This window comes from Phoca vitulina, unplaced genomic scaffold (genome assembly GCF_004348235.1).
Source record: "Phoca vitulina isolate PV1807 unplaced genomic scaffold, GSC_HSeal_1.0 scaffold17, whole genome shotgun sequence".
Lineage (NCBI taxonomy): Eukaryota > Metazoa > Chordata > Mammalia > Carnivora > Phocidae > Phoca > Phoca vitulina.
The window spans coordinates 1137300-1154097 of NW_022589720.1; the positions used below are offsets into that span (position 1 = coordinate 1137300).

Here is a 16798-nt window from a genome sequence, read left to right on the forward strand (position 1 = left end):
ACTAATCAGAAAAGGCTCCATCTGTTCTTCTATCTCAAACGGCACATTAGGTAATTAAACTGATAAAAGTTTTGCAGTAGGTGATCCCATGCCGTTAACCACCGAAGGAACGGCGATATCTGAGACAGAACTATTAGCAAAAGCCACACTCTGGACTCCCCATGACAGCAGGTGACCTAGGATTTCTGCACAGTGATCCACACTCTGTGTCATGTACTGACATCACTCTGTAAGTGAAAACATGCATCACTTTCTGAGAGAAAGCCCACGAATCCTTCATGCTGTGGCCAGAGGAGGGAATGTGTCTGAAGCCCACATGTGGGGGCTGCTTGGCTAGACCCCAGAGGCCTAGCAGGCCAGCTTCCTGAGGGCTCTGTTTCTGAATATTGACACAGCCAAAGTCAATTTCTCATGCAACGCAAAAACAGCTCTTTGTTTCTCCTTTTTCTCATGCTTCTTAAAAAGAAAAATGACAAGTCTGGAGGGAAAAAATGATTGACTTCTAATTGGGAATCACAACCACTAATTACAAATGCTCGAATGGTCAAAATGCTCTATACATCAGAAAAGGAAAGAGGAAATAAAAATTTGTACAAATGCAGAAAAATGTCCTAAATCAGAAACAAGGCTTACATTATCCTATCCCAATTTGTTGAGGAAACTAGGGGCAGAGGCGCCTGGGGCAAGGAGGAACCCTCTGGCTGCCCGTATGGGTCCTGCGCAGATATGTTCCCAGGTCTGGGGGGGCGTGCAAAACGGGGAGGGGGCAGGAATCACAGGGATTTGCTTGGATATTCATGGGACCTAAGATGATCCCGCTTGCTTCCAGAGACAGGCCTGGGCCTGGAGTTGAAGAGAAAGACAAACACCACATCCTCAGGCAACTTCTGCATTTTGAACAATGTGGATGCATTACCTATTAGCAATAACTTTAAATTATTTTCAAAAATATTTTGCATCCGTTTATAGAGGATTGAATAGGGTCCTTGATAAATTTATGTCTACCCAAAACCTCAGACTATCATCTTATTTGAAATAGGGTCTTTACAGGTGTAATTAAGGATCTTGAAGTGAAATCACCATGATTAGGGTGGTAGAATAAACTTTCGTTGCTTAAGCCACCAAGTCTGGTAACTAATCCACTACCGATGTTCCCTGCATCACCTTGGTCTCTAGTGAAGAAATGCCCTGGAAGTATAATTAATGAAACACGTTAATTAATGTCCATCATACATTTGTACCCATTTGCAGTAAAAAAGGGAGGGCCCTTCCCAAAGCTGGTGGGCACATGACGTTACGTGGCTGTTGCCCACCTGGCCACTCAGGTGAACAACAGAGGCCACAGAAAGCAAAGGAGGGTTTTGTAAACACATGACTGATGTGTCCTTCACATTCTTCCCGAAGAGTAATCTTTGGCCACCTTGAGAAGACGGGTTCAATTCGCTGTTAAAGGCTTTAAACTTTAAATTTAGGGAAAGCACATCATTTCAAGATTTAAACTTGGCAACAACAACAAAAGGCCAGGACAGCCTGAGTTCAGGAAGGCTCAGGTCCTACGTGGGGGCGAGTGTTTACAAACGGCACGCCCGGTGTGACGGGAATCCAAAACACACACGTGTTCAGTCGGGTTTAGAGGACAGCAAACATGGAGGGAGGAGAGGACAGCCGGGACATTTTCTTTAAATCTTTTTATTTACACAGCGTGACTTTTTAAATGAGTAAGTGCTGTTCGAAGGTGTCTGGAGCTGAGATGAACAGCCCGGGCACCCAAGAACCTCTCTGCACGCTGCTGAACTGACCACGGCGTGCGCTCACGTACGACATGGGTCCCCACGGTCGGAGGCTGCGCTCGCTGGAGACAGGGCTCTGCACGGGTTGGTGGATGTCTTCTGTAGAGGGCGGGGGAGCCCACACTTTAGGTCCTCTGACACAGTCGCTTGGGTCTGCCCACGCAGCACGGAAGTATCCACACACGACGCATGAAGGAAGGAACGTGGCTGTGTTCCAATAAAACTTTATTGACAAGAACAGGCAGTGGCGGGGCTTGCCCACCTCTCGCTAAGACAAGCAAGTGACCCTCATTCGGAGAAACTGATGGCACTGACGTCCAGACACCCCAAGGGGATAAAGAAACCGCAGAATACATCTGTCTTCTCCACTCACGTTCTAAGATTAAAGAAATGCTGTACGGGAAAACAGTACGGGCGTTCCTCACAAGATTAAACCGAACTACCGTATGATCCAGCTACACCGGAAGCTCCGGGCTGTACATGCTGGTCTATCCAGATACTGGAAAGTAACTGAGCCGTAACGAGGGTTTGCTCAGCACACAGGTTGTCACCTCAGATCGGAGACACTAATAATTCCAAGAGGAACAAATGATTTAAAAACCTATCAACGCCCTGTTAGAATTCCAGCTTGTGGATTATAATCCCAGGTTCCCGTGGACTTGGGCCCCACGACTTCAGTACACCCATCACTGCCTGTCCTTTGAGCGTCTGTGTACACAACACCAGCACTGTCAGCCCCGCACAGAGCCAGACGCTCACAAGGGCGAGACCTCACACTGACCTGTCGAGGAGAAAACCACTGAAAAGAAGTAAGGTGTGTGTGGTGTGTGTGTGTTTGTGCACGTGTCCAAGACCACTGTGGCACCAGACTTCTGCCCCGTGTGGGACGTGGCTGCGTTCCCACAGACAGGACCCGCCGGCCAACTCTCCAGGACAAAGCTGTGGGCTTAGCCTTCCAGGATGAGCCTGCTCCAGCTAAGTGGAGAGGACGAACGGCTGTTTATAAGGGGCACTGTCATGTCACTGCCATGTAATTCCACATGCACCGGTTAAGTGCCTCCTACGGACCAGGTGTTGTAGGCGACTGAGAGCGAAGCAGGACAGAGACAGGCTCTGCCCAGCCCAGGGCTTCAGTTCTCGGATGAACCTGTGGGGAGGGGTGAGGAGTATTAGCCCCTAGGGGGGAACGTGCCCCCAGGATCCTTGGCCATGTCTGGAGATATTTCTGGTTGTCACGACCAGGATGAGGGTGCTCCTGGCACCCAGGGGGAGGGGGCCAAGGATGCTGCACCCTGCAGTGCCCTGGACAGCCAGGCACAGAGAAAAATCTGTCCTGAGGGCCCGCGCTGCCGAGGGGGAGAACCCGCCTAAGGTCACAGACCTATCCTGCAGTCGTTCTGGGACTGAAATCTAGACAGGCAATTACCACCCTCAGAGCATCTGCACGCAACACGGTTCAAGTCAAATACAACACATTATGTTGCACATCTATGTGTTTCAGTCTCTGTGAGGCCTGGCTGCACCTGGACCCGGGCATGGGTCCCGGAAGTACTGGAAGCACTGAGGAGGAAAGGTCTTTACTCCAGCGGAACTAGCAGAATCCCACCTTCTCCCAGGATGAAGTGCTCCAAGGAACGGCATTTTCTTCTTTTCCTTCTCCTGGGCTCTGTGCTGGGGATCTGGGTACCACAGTCAGGACCCCCAAGGCCAGGACTATGTGCCCAGCGCCTGAGCATGGCTCACAGAGCTGCCCGTGGGCTGGGGGGTCATCCAGTTTTCCACGAGCACGATGCTGCTCAGACCCTCACTGGCGCCGCCCCGGCATCTCACTCTCCCTGGTCCTGCAGGTCTCAGCCTGGACCCCACCTCCTGGGCAGCAGCATGACTGAGGAAGCCCAGTCCCTGTGCCAGGCCGTCACTGGCCTCTGCACATGCTGCTTACCCACACTGACCTCCCTGTACTGCCATCCCACCTGGCATAACCCGCTCCAGCCGTGGCCTGGACAGGAAGGCGGCCAGGGAGGGCCACTGTGTGGAGCTCCAATCATGTGGGTGAGGCAGCCGTAACGCTAAGACAGGAGACACAGAACTCCTGCGCCCCTGGCTCCAGGCCACACGCCTGCAGAGGGGACCAGAGCCGCTCTGCCCAGCACACACCCTCCAGGTGGGTGCCCTGCACACACACACACACGCACACACATCCATGCACGCACGAACACGCCCACGTGCGTGGTGCACAAATGCACACACACACACCACACATGTACAAACATGTGCACATACCACACACGTGTGCACGTTGTCTCACGACAGATGACAAACACGCTTAACCGATATCTGGAATACCTTTGCATATGGAAAGGTGAATTGTCCTTGACTTAAAAACTGCTTTCAAGGCTTTCACACTTACCCTCAAGACAAGAATGCTGAGAGAAGGAATCTGAAGTCCCGTAAGAGCGGCACTCTAGCTGAGTGCAGGGCCAGGCTGAGCTCGGCCGCACGGCCGTCCTTCCCAGGGCATCTGGTTCTCCCTAGCGGGGTTGCAGTCCGACCTCGGGGCAAGGTCAGCTCTCCCTGTGCCTTACCTGCCGCCCTCCAGCCTGAGCACACACAGCGTGCGCAGAAGCAGAGGATGCGCTTCCCATTCGGGGATCTGCTCGTCTAGCTGACGGGCCAGGGCTGCACAGCAGGTGAGTGCCCTGGCGGTCGGGCCAAGAAGACCTGAGGGCCGGCAAAGATGAGGCAGTGTTTACATTTTATTTTTCTTTCGGCAGGAGGGCCCTTTCCGCAAGGAAGTGGCGCAGTTCTGCACGTTCTTTTGGTGACGGCCCTACATCTGTCTCTGCTTGTGCTTTGGGTTCGTCTTGCAGTAGATGAACCAGCGCCCGCGCCTCTTCACCCGGTAGCAGTCCCTGCAGCGCTCCTTGATGACGCCCTTGGTCTTGAACCCCAGGGCAAGCCGCAGGCCGGGCAGCAGGTGGCCGCGCAGCCCCGCGGGCCCCCACGCCCCGGGCTTCGCACCAGCGGCGCCTGCAATGCGCAGGGGTCCGGGCAGGAGAGTGGAGAGCGCGCGGGGCGCCGCCGGGGGCGGCCTGCGACGGAGCAGGGGGCTCAGGGCGCACGCCAGCAGCCTCGTCACAAGCACGGACGCCATGCTGCGCCGAGTCTAGGGGGACAGAAGAGCGGTCCTTAAGTCCTCGCGCGCGAGGCAGAGCTTTGCCCACAGGCCCCACCCCCGCCCCTCCGCCCGCACGCGGCAGCCCCGGCCCCGGGGGTCTCTGAGGGCCGGGGACGCGGCAGGAAGCGCCGGCCCCGGACGTGCCCGCCGGCAGGGGACAGCACGTAGGCGGCCCTTCTCGGCGGCAGGGTCCGGGGCGCGGAGGGCCTGAGGCCGTGGCGCACCCAGGGACCCTGGAGGCCCGCACCAGCTGCCTCCCCGGCCCCCCGCCCCTCGCGACCTCCGGAACCCCTGACCTGAGAAGGCGACCACGGCGGCCGGCAGTGCGCCTCGCAAGCGCCTGCGCAATGGGGCGGGGACGCCGCCGCCCGGAGTGTCCGCCAGAAAGAAAGATGGCGGCAGGATCACGTGGCCACCCCCAAGGTGCCGGGCGCCGAGGCGGAGTCTCCAGCGCGCCTGTGACCTCCACCTGGGACACCTTCCCGCCACAGGGTGCCAATGATTTTGGAGAATGTCAAAATGGGAACGGAAATAGATATCTAGAATGCAAAAGAAATCACAACCAACTAGACATTTTTAGAAAACAGACGAATACCGAAGTCAAAACAAAATCTAGAAGAACTCACTGTTTGTATTCAGTGGACATCCTGGGGGAAAGGAGGCACGGCTCAGGGCAGCAGTGGAGATAAGCAGTCGTCCTAACTAGTTGCAGTTAAATATCTTTTTTTCCCCCTCCAACCTTTTATTATGAAACATTCCAATAAAAGCTGAAAGATTCCGGCGAGCCCGCATCTACCCACCGCCAGAGCCCACGACGAACTCAGTACACCTGCAGTTCCGTGTATGTGTCGCGAACCCACCCATCTGCTGTCCGTGCACGAAGGCGACCTGCTGACGACGGTCCACCGGCACGCCCCACCACGACACCTGCCCGGGTGAGCTTCGGGCCTGCCTGTGGGGACCCGTCTGTGGGCATCCTTCCGTTCCGAGAGGTTTTCAGTGCATCTAGTCTCTCATCACCTCCACCTCCTGGAGTCCAGGCTGTGGGTGCATTCAGCTCCTGGGGGGTCACCCCAGCTCTGAGTCTACCCCCCATACCCACCGCCCTTGTCCATCTGGGCGCTGGCCCCGCGTGACTGACCCTCCTGACCGGTCTATTAACCGGTAGGCAGTTCGGGGAGGGAAGCGCCGGGACAGCGAGCCGGAGTCTGCCCAGGTGTGCTCTAGAGCAGGGGGCCTTCGGGGCTGATCTGCATGGGGGATGACATTGATTGTGCTTTACTGGTTGCTTCAATGGAGCTCTGCTGCAGAAATCCCAAAACATGCTGTCCCCGTGGCCACACAGAAGTGCGCACTGCGCAACGTGAAGGACTTACAGTTCGCTCTAGGCAAGGACCCTTCACCAATAAAAACATTCTCTGTGTAACCCCCCCATGATTATTACCATCGAATGTGAAAAGTGCACCTTCATTTTCCATCCTCCCCTGTCCCACCCCAGGTAGGAATCACCCAACAGCTGCTAAGTGCTAACGTTGCGCGTAAAATCTCCCGCCTTTTTCTAACTGAGCCCCAGCCCAGCCGCGGCACCTGCAGGGCTGCACTAGCCCGCGCGTACCGCGCCTGCGCGACTCTCCAAAGCGCTCTAAATCCCGGCCGCGAGGGCCCTGCGAAGCTGTGCGCATGCGTCAGCGTGTCGGTGCGCCGGGTCAGGGGTCAGCCCACAACATGGCGGCGGCAGTGACCTTCTGCCGGCTGCTGGGCCGGAGCGGCACGGCGGCGCTGAGCCTGCCCCGGGGCGCCAGGTGTTTGGCGGTGCGGACGTCGCCGACCGGGGAGAAGATTACGCACACCGGGCAGGTAACTGCCGCAGCGTGGAGGCCGCCCTCCATCTCGGCTCCCCGTGCCTCCGGTGCCTGCGGCCGGGGGACGCGCTGGCCGGTGGGCAGGGTTCCCGGGGACGCGGCGGCTTCGCGCCGTGTCTCGCAGGCCGAATCCGGTGCCAGCCCCGGTTCAGGCTAGGGTCGAGGAGTGTCGGGTCTCAGGCTCCGACAGGCGGGGCAGTGAGGGCGTACCGGTCCTCGGCTTCCGCCCGCTCCAGAGTGGAGCCTGCCGCCCGACTCGTACTTGGGCCGCGCTCAGTGGTACTCGTCACATCTCGTCTGAAACGCCAAGACGGTGTTAAACTGTAGTCAGAGGCCGGGAGGTGACTGAGGAACCCATGTTATCCCAGTGTCGCCAGTAGGGCTTTGAACTGCCACCCGGGGAAGGAAGTCGGGGGGCCGCTCCTCTGCCCCATTCGTCTCTGCCCTTTCCAGCTCCACCTTGCTACCTTGCCATTCACGGTGTTGCCCCTTCTCGCCTTAGGCGTCTTGCCGGAATACGCCCCTGTTACACAGCCATCCTTTGTCGCTCCTGTGTTTGATCCCGAATGGCCGCAATGTTCAGAAAAACACTTTCCTGTAATGTTTACTATTGATATTAAGTGACTTCTTTCAGAATTAGGCTGCAAAAATAATACATGGTCTTTTTTTTTTTTCCAGGTTTATGATGATAAAGACTATAGGAAAATTCGGTTTGTGGGTCGTCAGAAAGAGGTAAGCGAGAGATCTAGTAAAAGAGAGGTAGGCTTTCATAAAACCTTTATAGAAGCAATGAGAAGTGAAAGTTAATATATAGCCTTAAATTCTCAGATTGTGAGCCCCCGAGAAGCTCTGGAATTCTGCATTTCTTAGAAATGTCTACGTGTCTACATTTGTTTTGTTTCGTTTCCTTCTGAAATATATAAGATGACATCTTGTAAGTGTAGTCTGGGTTTACGTATAAATGGGAGTGGTCTTTTTCTTTTTTCTTCATTTCTGTGCCTTATACCCCTGGGACCCTCAGATTAAAGGAAGTCACATCAACTTTTAAAAATTACTCTTTCAGTCACCTTTTGGGGTATTTTTCTCCTATTTCCTGCCAAACAGACGAGGTTGTGTTCTTACAGGGACTGACACTCCCGAGCTGAACCTGGCAGGAGGACTGTCCTGCCCTGATTGGGTGTGTCCCACCATGACTGCAGGAGAGAGGATGCTGATAGTGGTGTCCTCCACCTACAGGAGCCTGTGCTCTTCCTAATTCCTCTCTCACCCGCGCTGCCAGATCCCCAGTCTTCGTGCACGTTGGTTCGGGTGGTCTTCCATTTCTGAGTCCTTTTGTCCTCCATAGTCCCCTTGAGCCCCTCCTTCCCTCAGTCAGCCTTCTTCTTACTCCTCAGTGTCTTAAGTTGTGTTTCCCCTCCCCTCTGATCTTGGTTACATAGTTCATTCTTAAATTCTCATTTTCTACTTCCATTTCTGCCTTGTGGGTGTCGGGGGTAGGAGCAGGCTGGTGGAGACAGAGTTCAGTGGCTGGGGGGGAGGTGGGGAGCAGATGGGTCCTGAAGCCTCAGGGTCGCCCCTGCAACCTGGCCCCCAGCTCCCTAGCTCAGCAACTCTGATGCTTTAGCAAGCACCTGAGTCTGTCCCAAGCTCCTCTCTGCTAGAGACTCTGTGTGGCCTCTGGTTTCTGACTGCCTTAGCAGGGGCAAGGGGAGCAACTTAAAACCAAAACCAACCGAACAAAATCAGAATTAGCGAAGCCAGTGAAGTGTGAACAGAGGAGGCAGAGCTGAAGGTGTCCGCTCACCCAGGTCCGGAACCCATCCTGGCTCCGGGTCTCTGTGGCCTTTTCCTGTTTGACATCGTGAGTGTCCTGGGGGCAAATTTTCAAGTTGTAAAGGTGCAAGGCATGTCAGTAAATGAGTTGTCCTCTGGCTTTCATTCTCTTATGACAAAAATTTGGCATTTAGTAGTACTGTAAAACGGTTTGGGTTTCCCAAAGACATTGTTTTAGAAGACTTTTACGTGTACTGAAAACTTGGACATGATGTGCAGAGGGTTCCCCTATGCCCACCTTCTGCCAGGCAGCCCGTTACTAACATCTTGCGTTAGGGTGCTGCGTTTGTTATGAGTGATTACTTTGAACACTTGATGGATGTTGATACGAGCTCAAGTCCGCAGTTTATGTTGGGGTTCACTCTTTGTGGTGTACGTTCTGTGGGTTGTGACAAACTCATGTCATGTGTTCACTGTTACAGTATCACACAGAGTAGTTTCCCTGCCCTAAAAATGTATTGTGCTCCACCTATTCATCCTTTCCTCCCACCAACCTCTGACAACCATGGGTCTTACTGTCTCTCTAGTTTTGGTTAGTTGTATTTTAAGAAATCCACCGAATCTCAGCTTAATCTGAAGAACAAGGAGAACGGGAAGCTAGATAGCTGAGCTGGCCTTTGCTGAGAAAAATGGAAAGTATCTGTGTGTGGCTCTTGGCCACTCCTGACCAGACATGCCTGATAGTCTGCAAAGGAATCCGTGTGAGCCTGTGACGGGATCTTCCCAAGAGGGGACACTCACGTGCTGAAGAACAGGCCACCCAGCTCCCACCCCTCAAGGAGGGGACAGAAGCCAGGCCTGCCATGGTCCTCCGTGAGGCAGAGGGCTGGAACTGAGCAGATATTCGTCTGAAGTTACAGAAATAGTTTCATTGACTTTGTGGTCATACGCATCAAACGAAAAGGCACACGTTTCCTGTCCTCTAGTGGAAGAGCTCGTGTGGACAAGCGACCACAGTGGGCAGTGGCAGTGATGGGGACAACAGTGAGAACAGTAGCGGTGCTGTCTGTGTCACCTCGCAGCTGGGTGTACTCATCTGGTTTCGAGCATGGCTCCAGGTCGCTCTGTCTGACCGCGTCCGGATCTGTGCAGCCCCCAAGCACTGCCTGCCTCAGTCGCTGACCTCACCGGGCTGAGGGTGCCGGGTCCGAGCAGACAAGCCGCTAGAGAACCCCCCCGCCCCAGGGAGCCATCAGCAAGCACGTGCCTTATTCTATTGCTGCTGGGTTACTGTGACTGGGGCAGGCATCATTTGTAGGTTTTAAAGATGCACAATTAGGCAGAGAGCCCAGGACACTGGGAGGCCGAGGTCCATTGAGTACAGCTCCCCCCTGCCCTCCACTTTCTGCAGTGATGCTCTGCCCCAGTAGGAATACCCTCGCCAGCTGTGGGGCTGGTGACCCCCGCTGCCCGGAGTGGGCATCCATCCGAGGGAGGGTGCCCTGGACATTTCCTGCCCGTCTTAGATCCCCCCCCCCCCCCCCCACGGCTGGCAGGCGAGTCTGGTTATGACTCGGTCTCCCCCGCTGGGCCCCTTTGTTCTTCAGTAGCAACTTGAAGGTGCCACCCACCACCGACCTGAGGGGTGGTCCCTGTGGTGCCGATGTCCATGTGACCTGCTGTGTTTGTTGCAAGAACATGAAGCTTGTCCACCTCAGAAGAGTCTGGGGATGTTGGGGATGGGAAGCGGGAGCTGCGAGTGCTGGAGAGAGGAGCTTGCGGACCAGGTGTGTGCCCGGTGGTTTCGGGGCCCACCCAGGAGTGAAGAGTGTCCTTGAAGGGCTTGCTAGCCATTAGCTCGTGCGGCCTTGCTTCTCCTGGGACGTGGCAGAGCAGACCACTCGCCTGGTGAAGGGACTTCTCCGCTGAGGTGGCCCACGCTCCCCAGGCAGAAGCTTTAGAAAGCTTCTCGGGTGTTAGCCAGGATGGGGAGCAGAGTGCGACCCTGAGCGTCTCATTCCCTGCTGGCTGGCGTCTGACGCGGCACCTAGCACACAGCCATCGGAACCGTCGTGACGCGAAGGTACACGTATGCGCACGTGCACGTGCACACACGCGTGTCTGGAAGGTTCGAGAAGGCTGAACGAGCCAGCGGGATGCAGTGCTGCCCCGGGGATTGGGAGGAGGGTCCCTGTGCTTCAGGTGCAGGCAGGGGGCAGCAGGCGCGGCTTAGTGCCAGGGGCCGCCCCGCCCACATTTGGAGAGATGGCTCCTGCTGAGCGGCAGTGGAGCTCGGGGTCGCTCCCTCCAGGTGGGGTTCCCTCCTCTGCGCCCACAGTCCCCCCCACCCCCCCGCCCAGTTTGCAGCCCTGTGCTTAGCGACTCACGCAGTAGAATTCCCCACGGACTTTCTTTTCAAGGCCCGCCTCCTCGCTGGTCTGTGAAGGGTTTAACGAGGATGGTTTCCTGTGTCTGTCTGCTTGTCTTCTGGAAGGAGCAAGCACATGCCTTTTAAGGCGTATTTGGAGACTGGGGAGTTGTGTTCGCGGTGGCAGGCTCTTCGGCATTTCCTGGGCACTTTGTCTTCTGCGTTTCCCTTCCCAAGTACATCCTGTCTGCCGTGAGAGTGGGGTAAAGGCATGTGCGTTTTAAATAAATCTTCGGGTGATTAGGAGCCACAGACCTTTGGCTTCCCTGGGGGGCGTGGACTGTCAGAAGTCTGTTTACCCCTCGGATCCAGGGGGAGTCCTTGAAACTGAGTTCCTGAAGCCCAAGGTTCAGACGCTGGTGGCCCTGGCGGCGCTGAGCCTCGGGGTCTGTGCCTTCCTCTCTCGCTTTGGCGGTTCCCTGTGTCCGTGCTTGTCCTCTCCCTCCAGAGCACCTGCGAACACTGCCGTACAAAAAGCCTAGGAGGTATTTTTGAGCATTTTCTCCAAATTTGTGTTACAAATTAATTTGGATGAAAACCGCAGTTTTTATTGTGATTGAAAAATTATAGTAGTGTGTATATACACGTATGTTCAGCTAAGTATAAATGTGGTATTATTATTAAAGATACCTGATAGTCTAAATAATTGGGCTTTTACTTTATTTTAATTCTGTAAATTTCCATAAACAGGGTTAGCACCTTACAGAACGTTGGTTACTCAACTAGGATTATTCTTCCTTTTTGTGTAGTTTTAATACTATTTTGTATAGTCCTGTATTTTATGTTGTACTTTTAATGGATTTGATCTCAGTTTGATGGATTAAACTTTCCGTAAGAACTGTCACTTCCAAAACCACGAGTTAGAATAACATAACAGCTTACTGACAAACGAAGTTGAACCTAAGTATCTTCATGCCCGAATCAGTTGGCCATCAAGAGATACATAAAAGGGTAATTTCCCATTCGTTACGTTGGTGGTGCGTCAAGGACAGTCTAGAGCCATGGCGCAGTTTGGGGCGTGTGGCTCCGTCCGCCTGAAACCCACTGTGCCGACGGCCGAGGCAAGAGCGTGGGGCGCTGTGACGTGTGTCTGCGTTCGTGCCCTCGCGCGGTCTGGTGATGCTCTACGGCCTTCCTCGGTGAGGGCGGCGAGACGGAGCCCTGAGCTGTCACCTGCAGTTGGCTGCTGGACACCTGCTGGCTCCCGGGCTTTTCATACGCCTGCGGTTGAACCGAACCCCGGGAACGAGACGTTCATCGTGGAAGGTCAGGGTCACCCTGCAGCTGAGTGACAGGGGCAGTCCTGTGTCAGTCTCGGGTGTCAGCTGCCCTTCCCGTGGGAGCTGACGGTCTGACTGCCGTGATGGGGCCCGGGGGTTTGTCACTTAGGTAGACGCCGTCCTGTGTTACACCCTGAGGCTTCATTTGTGTGATGTGTGGCTCTGTGTGCAGCAGAGGGGAGCGGGACTTCCCTCCGTCCGCAGCCCACGTAAGGTTCGGGTGTAAGGGGAGCGGCCGGGCCGTCTGTAGGGGCCACTGTGCTTGGAGGGGCCTGTGGGACAGCCCGGCCTCCCTGCCCGGCCGTGTGGCGCGTGCAGCCTGTCGCCTCTAATGTAGCCCTACTTCCCAGTATCCTCCCGCTGTGTCTGTGGGAATACAGCTTCACAAAATCATGGTCTGTAGCTAGAAACCTTTTTAAAAGTAATTAAATTTTCCCAGAATGTCCACGTTCTGTGGGTCTGGGGCGTCCTCTGTGTTGATGGCAGGCGAGGCCATCTGTTTCTGCGGAAGAGTAAGGGGCTGGGCCACGCTGGGTCGCGTGTCCTCTGGATGGAGTCTGCTGGCTTTAGAAAAACCGTGCACTTAGGTTGACTGTGCCTTTCTAACTTATTTCCAGGTTTTATTAAAATTCAGATGTCCCAGCCCCCCTTTATTTGTAAAGATTGATCCATGCCCGATCCTTGTTTCCTAGTCTTCTCTAAGATGGGGCCTCTCCGTGGAGGTGGGGCTCTGGGCACGCAGGGCGGGCACCCAGCCGGGCCCCGGTGGCCGGGACTGCCCCGCACGGCAGTTCTCACTGTTAGGTACGCACAGCGCTGAGGTTCGCTCTCACCAAGCAGATGGCAGAGTAGCCTGGGCAGCCCTTACTTCTCTGTGTGTAGCCTCTGCTTCCTGTCTTGTTTGCACGCGGCGTCACTCCCCGTCGTAGCTGCAGGGACGTCTGCCAGGAAGTGCGACGTTCCCCCTCTGATGGCATTCATCCCGTACCGTGTGCTGCAGTCAGATGACCCTCCAGCTTCCAGAAGCGGGTGCCTTCCCAGATGTGGTCTTGCCGTTGTTTTCCACCCTGGGTGGGTTGATGGTGACCCTAGGTCTGAGGTGCCATCAAGCGAGCTGCTCCTTGGGAGCCCGAGTGTGGGACACAAAGCTCTCTCTGCTGACGGCTGAGAGCGTGGTCAGAGCATGACTGATTGCTGCGGACGGCTTTGGGGAGCACAGACTGTTGGAGCAGGGAAACGCCTCTGGATGTCCTTCCTGGATTTGCGTGGCTATCCGGGGCGGGAAGCTGCAGCCTGTGGTGTGGGCTGGCCCCCCGTGGTGGGACACGGGAGTCGGCTCCATAACTGTGCTGTGGGGCACGTTGGGGGCCTTTCCCTCCACACACGCACATGCACACACGGATGCTTTACTTTCCCAGCTTGCCCAGCCTCAGGAGCTTGGTCTCCTTGGCCTTGGCCAGAGATGGCCTCTGAGTGCCTGGCTCACGGCAGGTCACATACAAGCGAGACAGGTCTCCTGGCCTGGGTCCCCTTTGCCACAGTAGCTCGTTGTAAGACACATTATTTGCCCAGCCAGGATGTTTGAATTGCTGTTTAACAAAACAGAGTCCACGAAGTGGAGGGGATAGAATCATGGTCATCCTGTGAGCCCATTCTGATCCAGCGGTTACCAACCAGGAGACTTCCCAAGGCGGCCGTGCTGGTTTCTGCTCGGATCCACCCACACCCTGCTCCCCGCCAACGCCAGCCATCTTGAAGCAGGTCGCCGACGTGGTTCCGTTGCATCGGGTTCCCCCGTGCGTACGGATCCCCGGGAGGTGCTAACGTGACTAGAGCATCAGTATCACACTGGAGATTACAGGGATCTTTAATGGGCGGTAAATATTCTTGATTGTGTCATAGTAAAAAAATTTTTTGACTCAATACAGGTAAGCTTCATGCGCTGCAGTTGCTGAAGTGTCTATGTTTCTTTTAACTTTTAGGTGTCGCCCCCTCCCCCCAGACACATACAAGCTCTCCCTTTACCTCCTTGGAACTCACCTGTCAAAGGACCCGGATCATTTTCTCCTGTGGAGTCGCCCACAGCTGGGCCCTTCGTGGGGTTTGGTGCCGTCGTTCCTGGGGTGTGGAACGGGGTTGGCTGTGGCAGCTCCGTCAGGTCCGACTCGTCAGGTCCGACTCGGGTCCTCTGTGCTGAGGTTACTGCGTGGCGGCTTAGGGCGCTTCCGTCGAGGCGTGGTGCGGGGTCCCGGGCGGTGGCCGAGCGTCTCCGCACGGGGTTGAGGGCGATGCCGGCTTCCCACTTGCGGAAAGGCACTTTGGTTAGCCTGAAGGAAGTAGGAATATCTATTCTTGCCTTTTGTTTACCAGTTTTTAAAATGAGGTCATTCCCTATGGCGAGGTATTTATTGGATTTTAAAATCTGCGAAATCACAGATTTCAGCATATTTGTTGGGTTTCAGTCCCTGCAGTTGCAACCCCGTCGTCCCTCCAGTGTCCCGGGTTGTCCCGTATTGTCCTGTTAGGTGTGGACGTGGCCGTGGGCGTCTGCCAGAGCTTCCTTGCCCCTGTGACCGCGGAGGGGCCTCTGCTGGCGGGGACAGTCAGCCCTGGGCGCCCGTCTCCGTGTCACTCCTCCTCACGTGTCCCAGCAGGCGGAGCGAGGCATGGGTCCGGGAGCAGAGCCGGTGCTAAAGCCGCGGTACAGTGCGAGGGGTCTGGTCTGCGCATTAGGTACAGACCAGGGAGGAGTGTGTGTAGTCCGGTGTCTGCACGGTTTCTGTAAGTGTGAAATTGTATCCAAATGGAAAGTTACGTGTGCGTGTGTATGCGTGTATTATGTGTGTCATTTGAAGATCCGCAGCAATAACAGACGAGAACGTACGGAATGTGCCTGTGCTGGTAGGACCTGGGAGTCGGGGGGGCATTGTCTACATAAGCTTAAATTCCAGGAAGTTATCCAGCTCTTGTACTTGGCTACATGAGTTTTTCTTTCCATCTTATTCCAGGTGAATGAAAACTTCGCCATCGATTTGATAGCTGAGCAGCCCGTGAGTGAGGTTGGAGATCGTGTGATTGCGTGTGACGGCGGCGGGGGGGCTCTCGGCCACCCGAAAGTGTACATAAACCTGGTACCGTGTCACCTGTCCTTGCTGCCCTAGTCTAAGCTGTCCCGTTGCGTGTGGCCCCTTGCAGTGCTGGCTCTGACCTTTCCTACAGACCACGCAGTAGGGACTGCGTGAAGGGCACCCTTTCCCCTGGGACGTGCCGTGCGGTGCTCTGGGACATACTCAGTGTTACCAGCACGGACTGTCCAATTCCTTCCACACACATGGGCTCGGTCTTCCTGGAACCTCCTTTTGGAGTCTGCACCCACAGAGCCTTGGAGAGGGGAGGGCCCGGGATGTTCGAGCAGAGGGGCAAGCAGGGGCTGAGGCTCAGGCGTGCCGCGGCGTGAACGCAGGGGCGAGAGGTCAGCGGCACCCAAGCGCCCCGTCTGCTGGTGGCCTGAGCGTGCCCGGACCAGACCCCGGCCTGGGGGGTGGCAGGCCTCTGCGCAGCGCTCCACCTGCTCCAGGCCGTTGAATTCTGGGCTCAGGGTGAAACCTCGGCCCTCCTGGGCCAGGGGAGTAGACGGGCACTGAGCTAAGGCCGGAAGACTTGTCCTTGCGGCGGTCCTTTGAGATGACCATGTGTTCTGGGGCTGGAGCCGGGGTTCAGGCCACCGCCCGCGGCTGCCAGCGAGTGTCAGACCCGGGCCCGGTGCCGCGACGGTTCTCAGTTCTGGCGCGACCTCAGGATTTCAGCCGTGTCTAGTTGAGATTGTATTTCAAGTTCTGTGCACACTTTCCTGTCTCATGTCTAAACGTGTTTAGATGGAAGCAGAATATGGAAATGTGAGATCTTTCTTCTCGAATCCTTTCAGGACAAGGAAACAAAGACGGGGACGTGTGGCTACTGTGGACTGCAGTTCAGACATCAGCATCACTAGCACGACGTACATCGTGGTCCCGGGGGCCATGCGTGCGGGCTGCCCGGCGGGAACGTACAACAGAGCCTCTTGCCGGTGCCGAATAAACGGTGTTGTCATCCTGGATGGCGAGCCACGTGCTTGTTTTTTTCAGAGAACTGACGTTGGAAAATGAAGGTGCACTTACAGGTGCAGACCAAAGTGGGGTCCCCCTCCGGGGCGGGTGGCAGCCCTTGGGCCGGCGGCCCTGGGCCGGGGCAACCCAGACGGGGTGGCTCAGGGAGGGGGGGGGGGGGAGAAGGACTGCTCTGATTCTGCAGAGTGGGGGTTCATCAAGCTTAAGGCTCCCCCAGGGGCTGGCGCTGGGCTCAGGCTTCCGTGCTCCGAAAGCATGTGCTCCCCACCCCCCTACCGCTTACCTGCAGTGACACTTCCCTTCTGTCCTCTTGTTTCGGGTGAAATGCAGAATCTTAAAGCCTGGGAAGCATCTGTATTAACAGTCCCATGCAGGCCAGAT

The 16798-nt window shown here is 55.8% G+C and overlaps 2 protein-coding genes across 2 annotated transcripts; one reads left to right on the forward strand and one right to left on the reverse strand.

The window, feature by feature from the left end:
* Nucleotides 1-4620: 4620 nt before the first annotated feature.
* Nucleotides 4621-4944, reverse strand: MRPL36 (mitochondrial ribosomal protein L36). The gene has a single exon (XM_032415176.1). It carries the CDS (start codon nt 4942-4944, stop codon nt 4621-4623), a length of 324 nt encoding a protein of 107 aa, XP_032271067.1.
* Nucleotides 4945-6613: 1669 nt separating this feature from the next.
* On the forward strand, nt 6614-16405 carry NDUFS6 (NADH:ubiquinone oxidoreductase subunit S6). Its single transcript, XM_032415414.1, has 4 exons — nt 6614-6825; nt 7509-7562; nt 15320-15442; nt 16237-16405. The coding sequence occupies exons 1-4, from the start codon at nt 6649-6651 to the stop codon at nt 16300-16302; spliced, it is 420 nt and encodes a 139-aa protein (XP_032271305.1). The 5' UTR covers nt 6614-6648; the 3' UTR covers nt 16303-16405.
* Nucleotides 16406-16798: the final 393 nt, after the last annotated feature.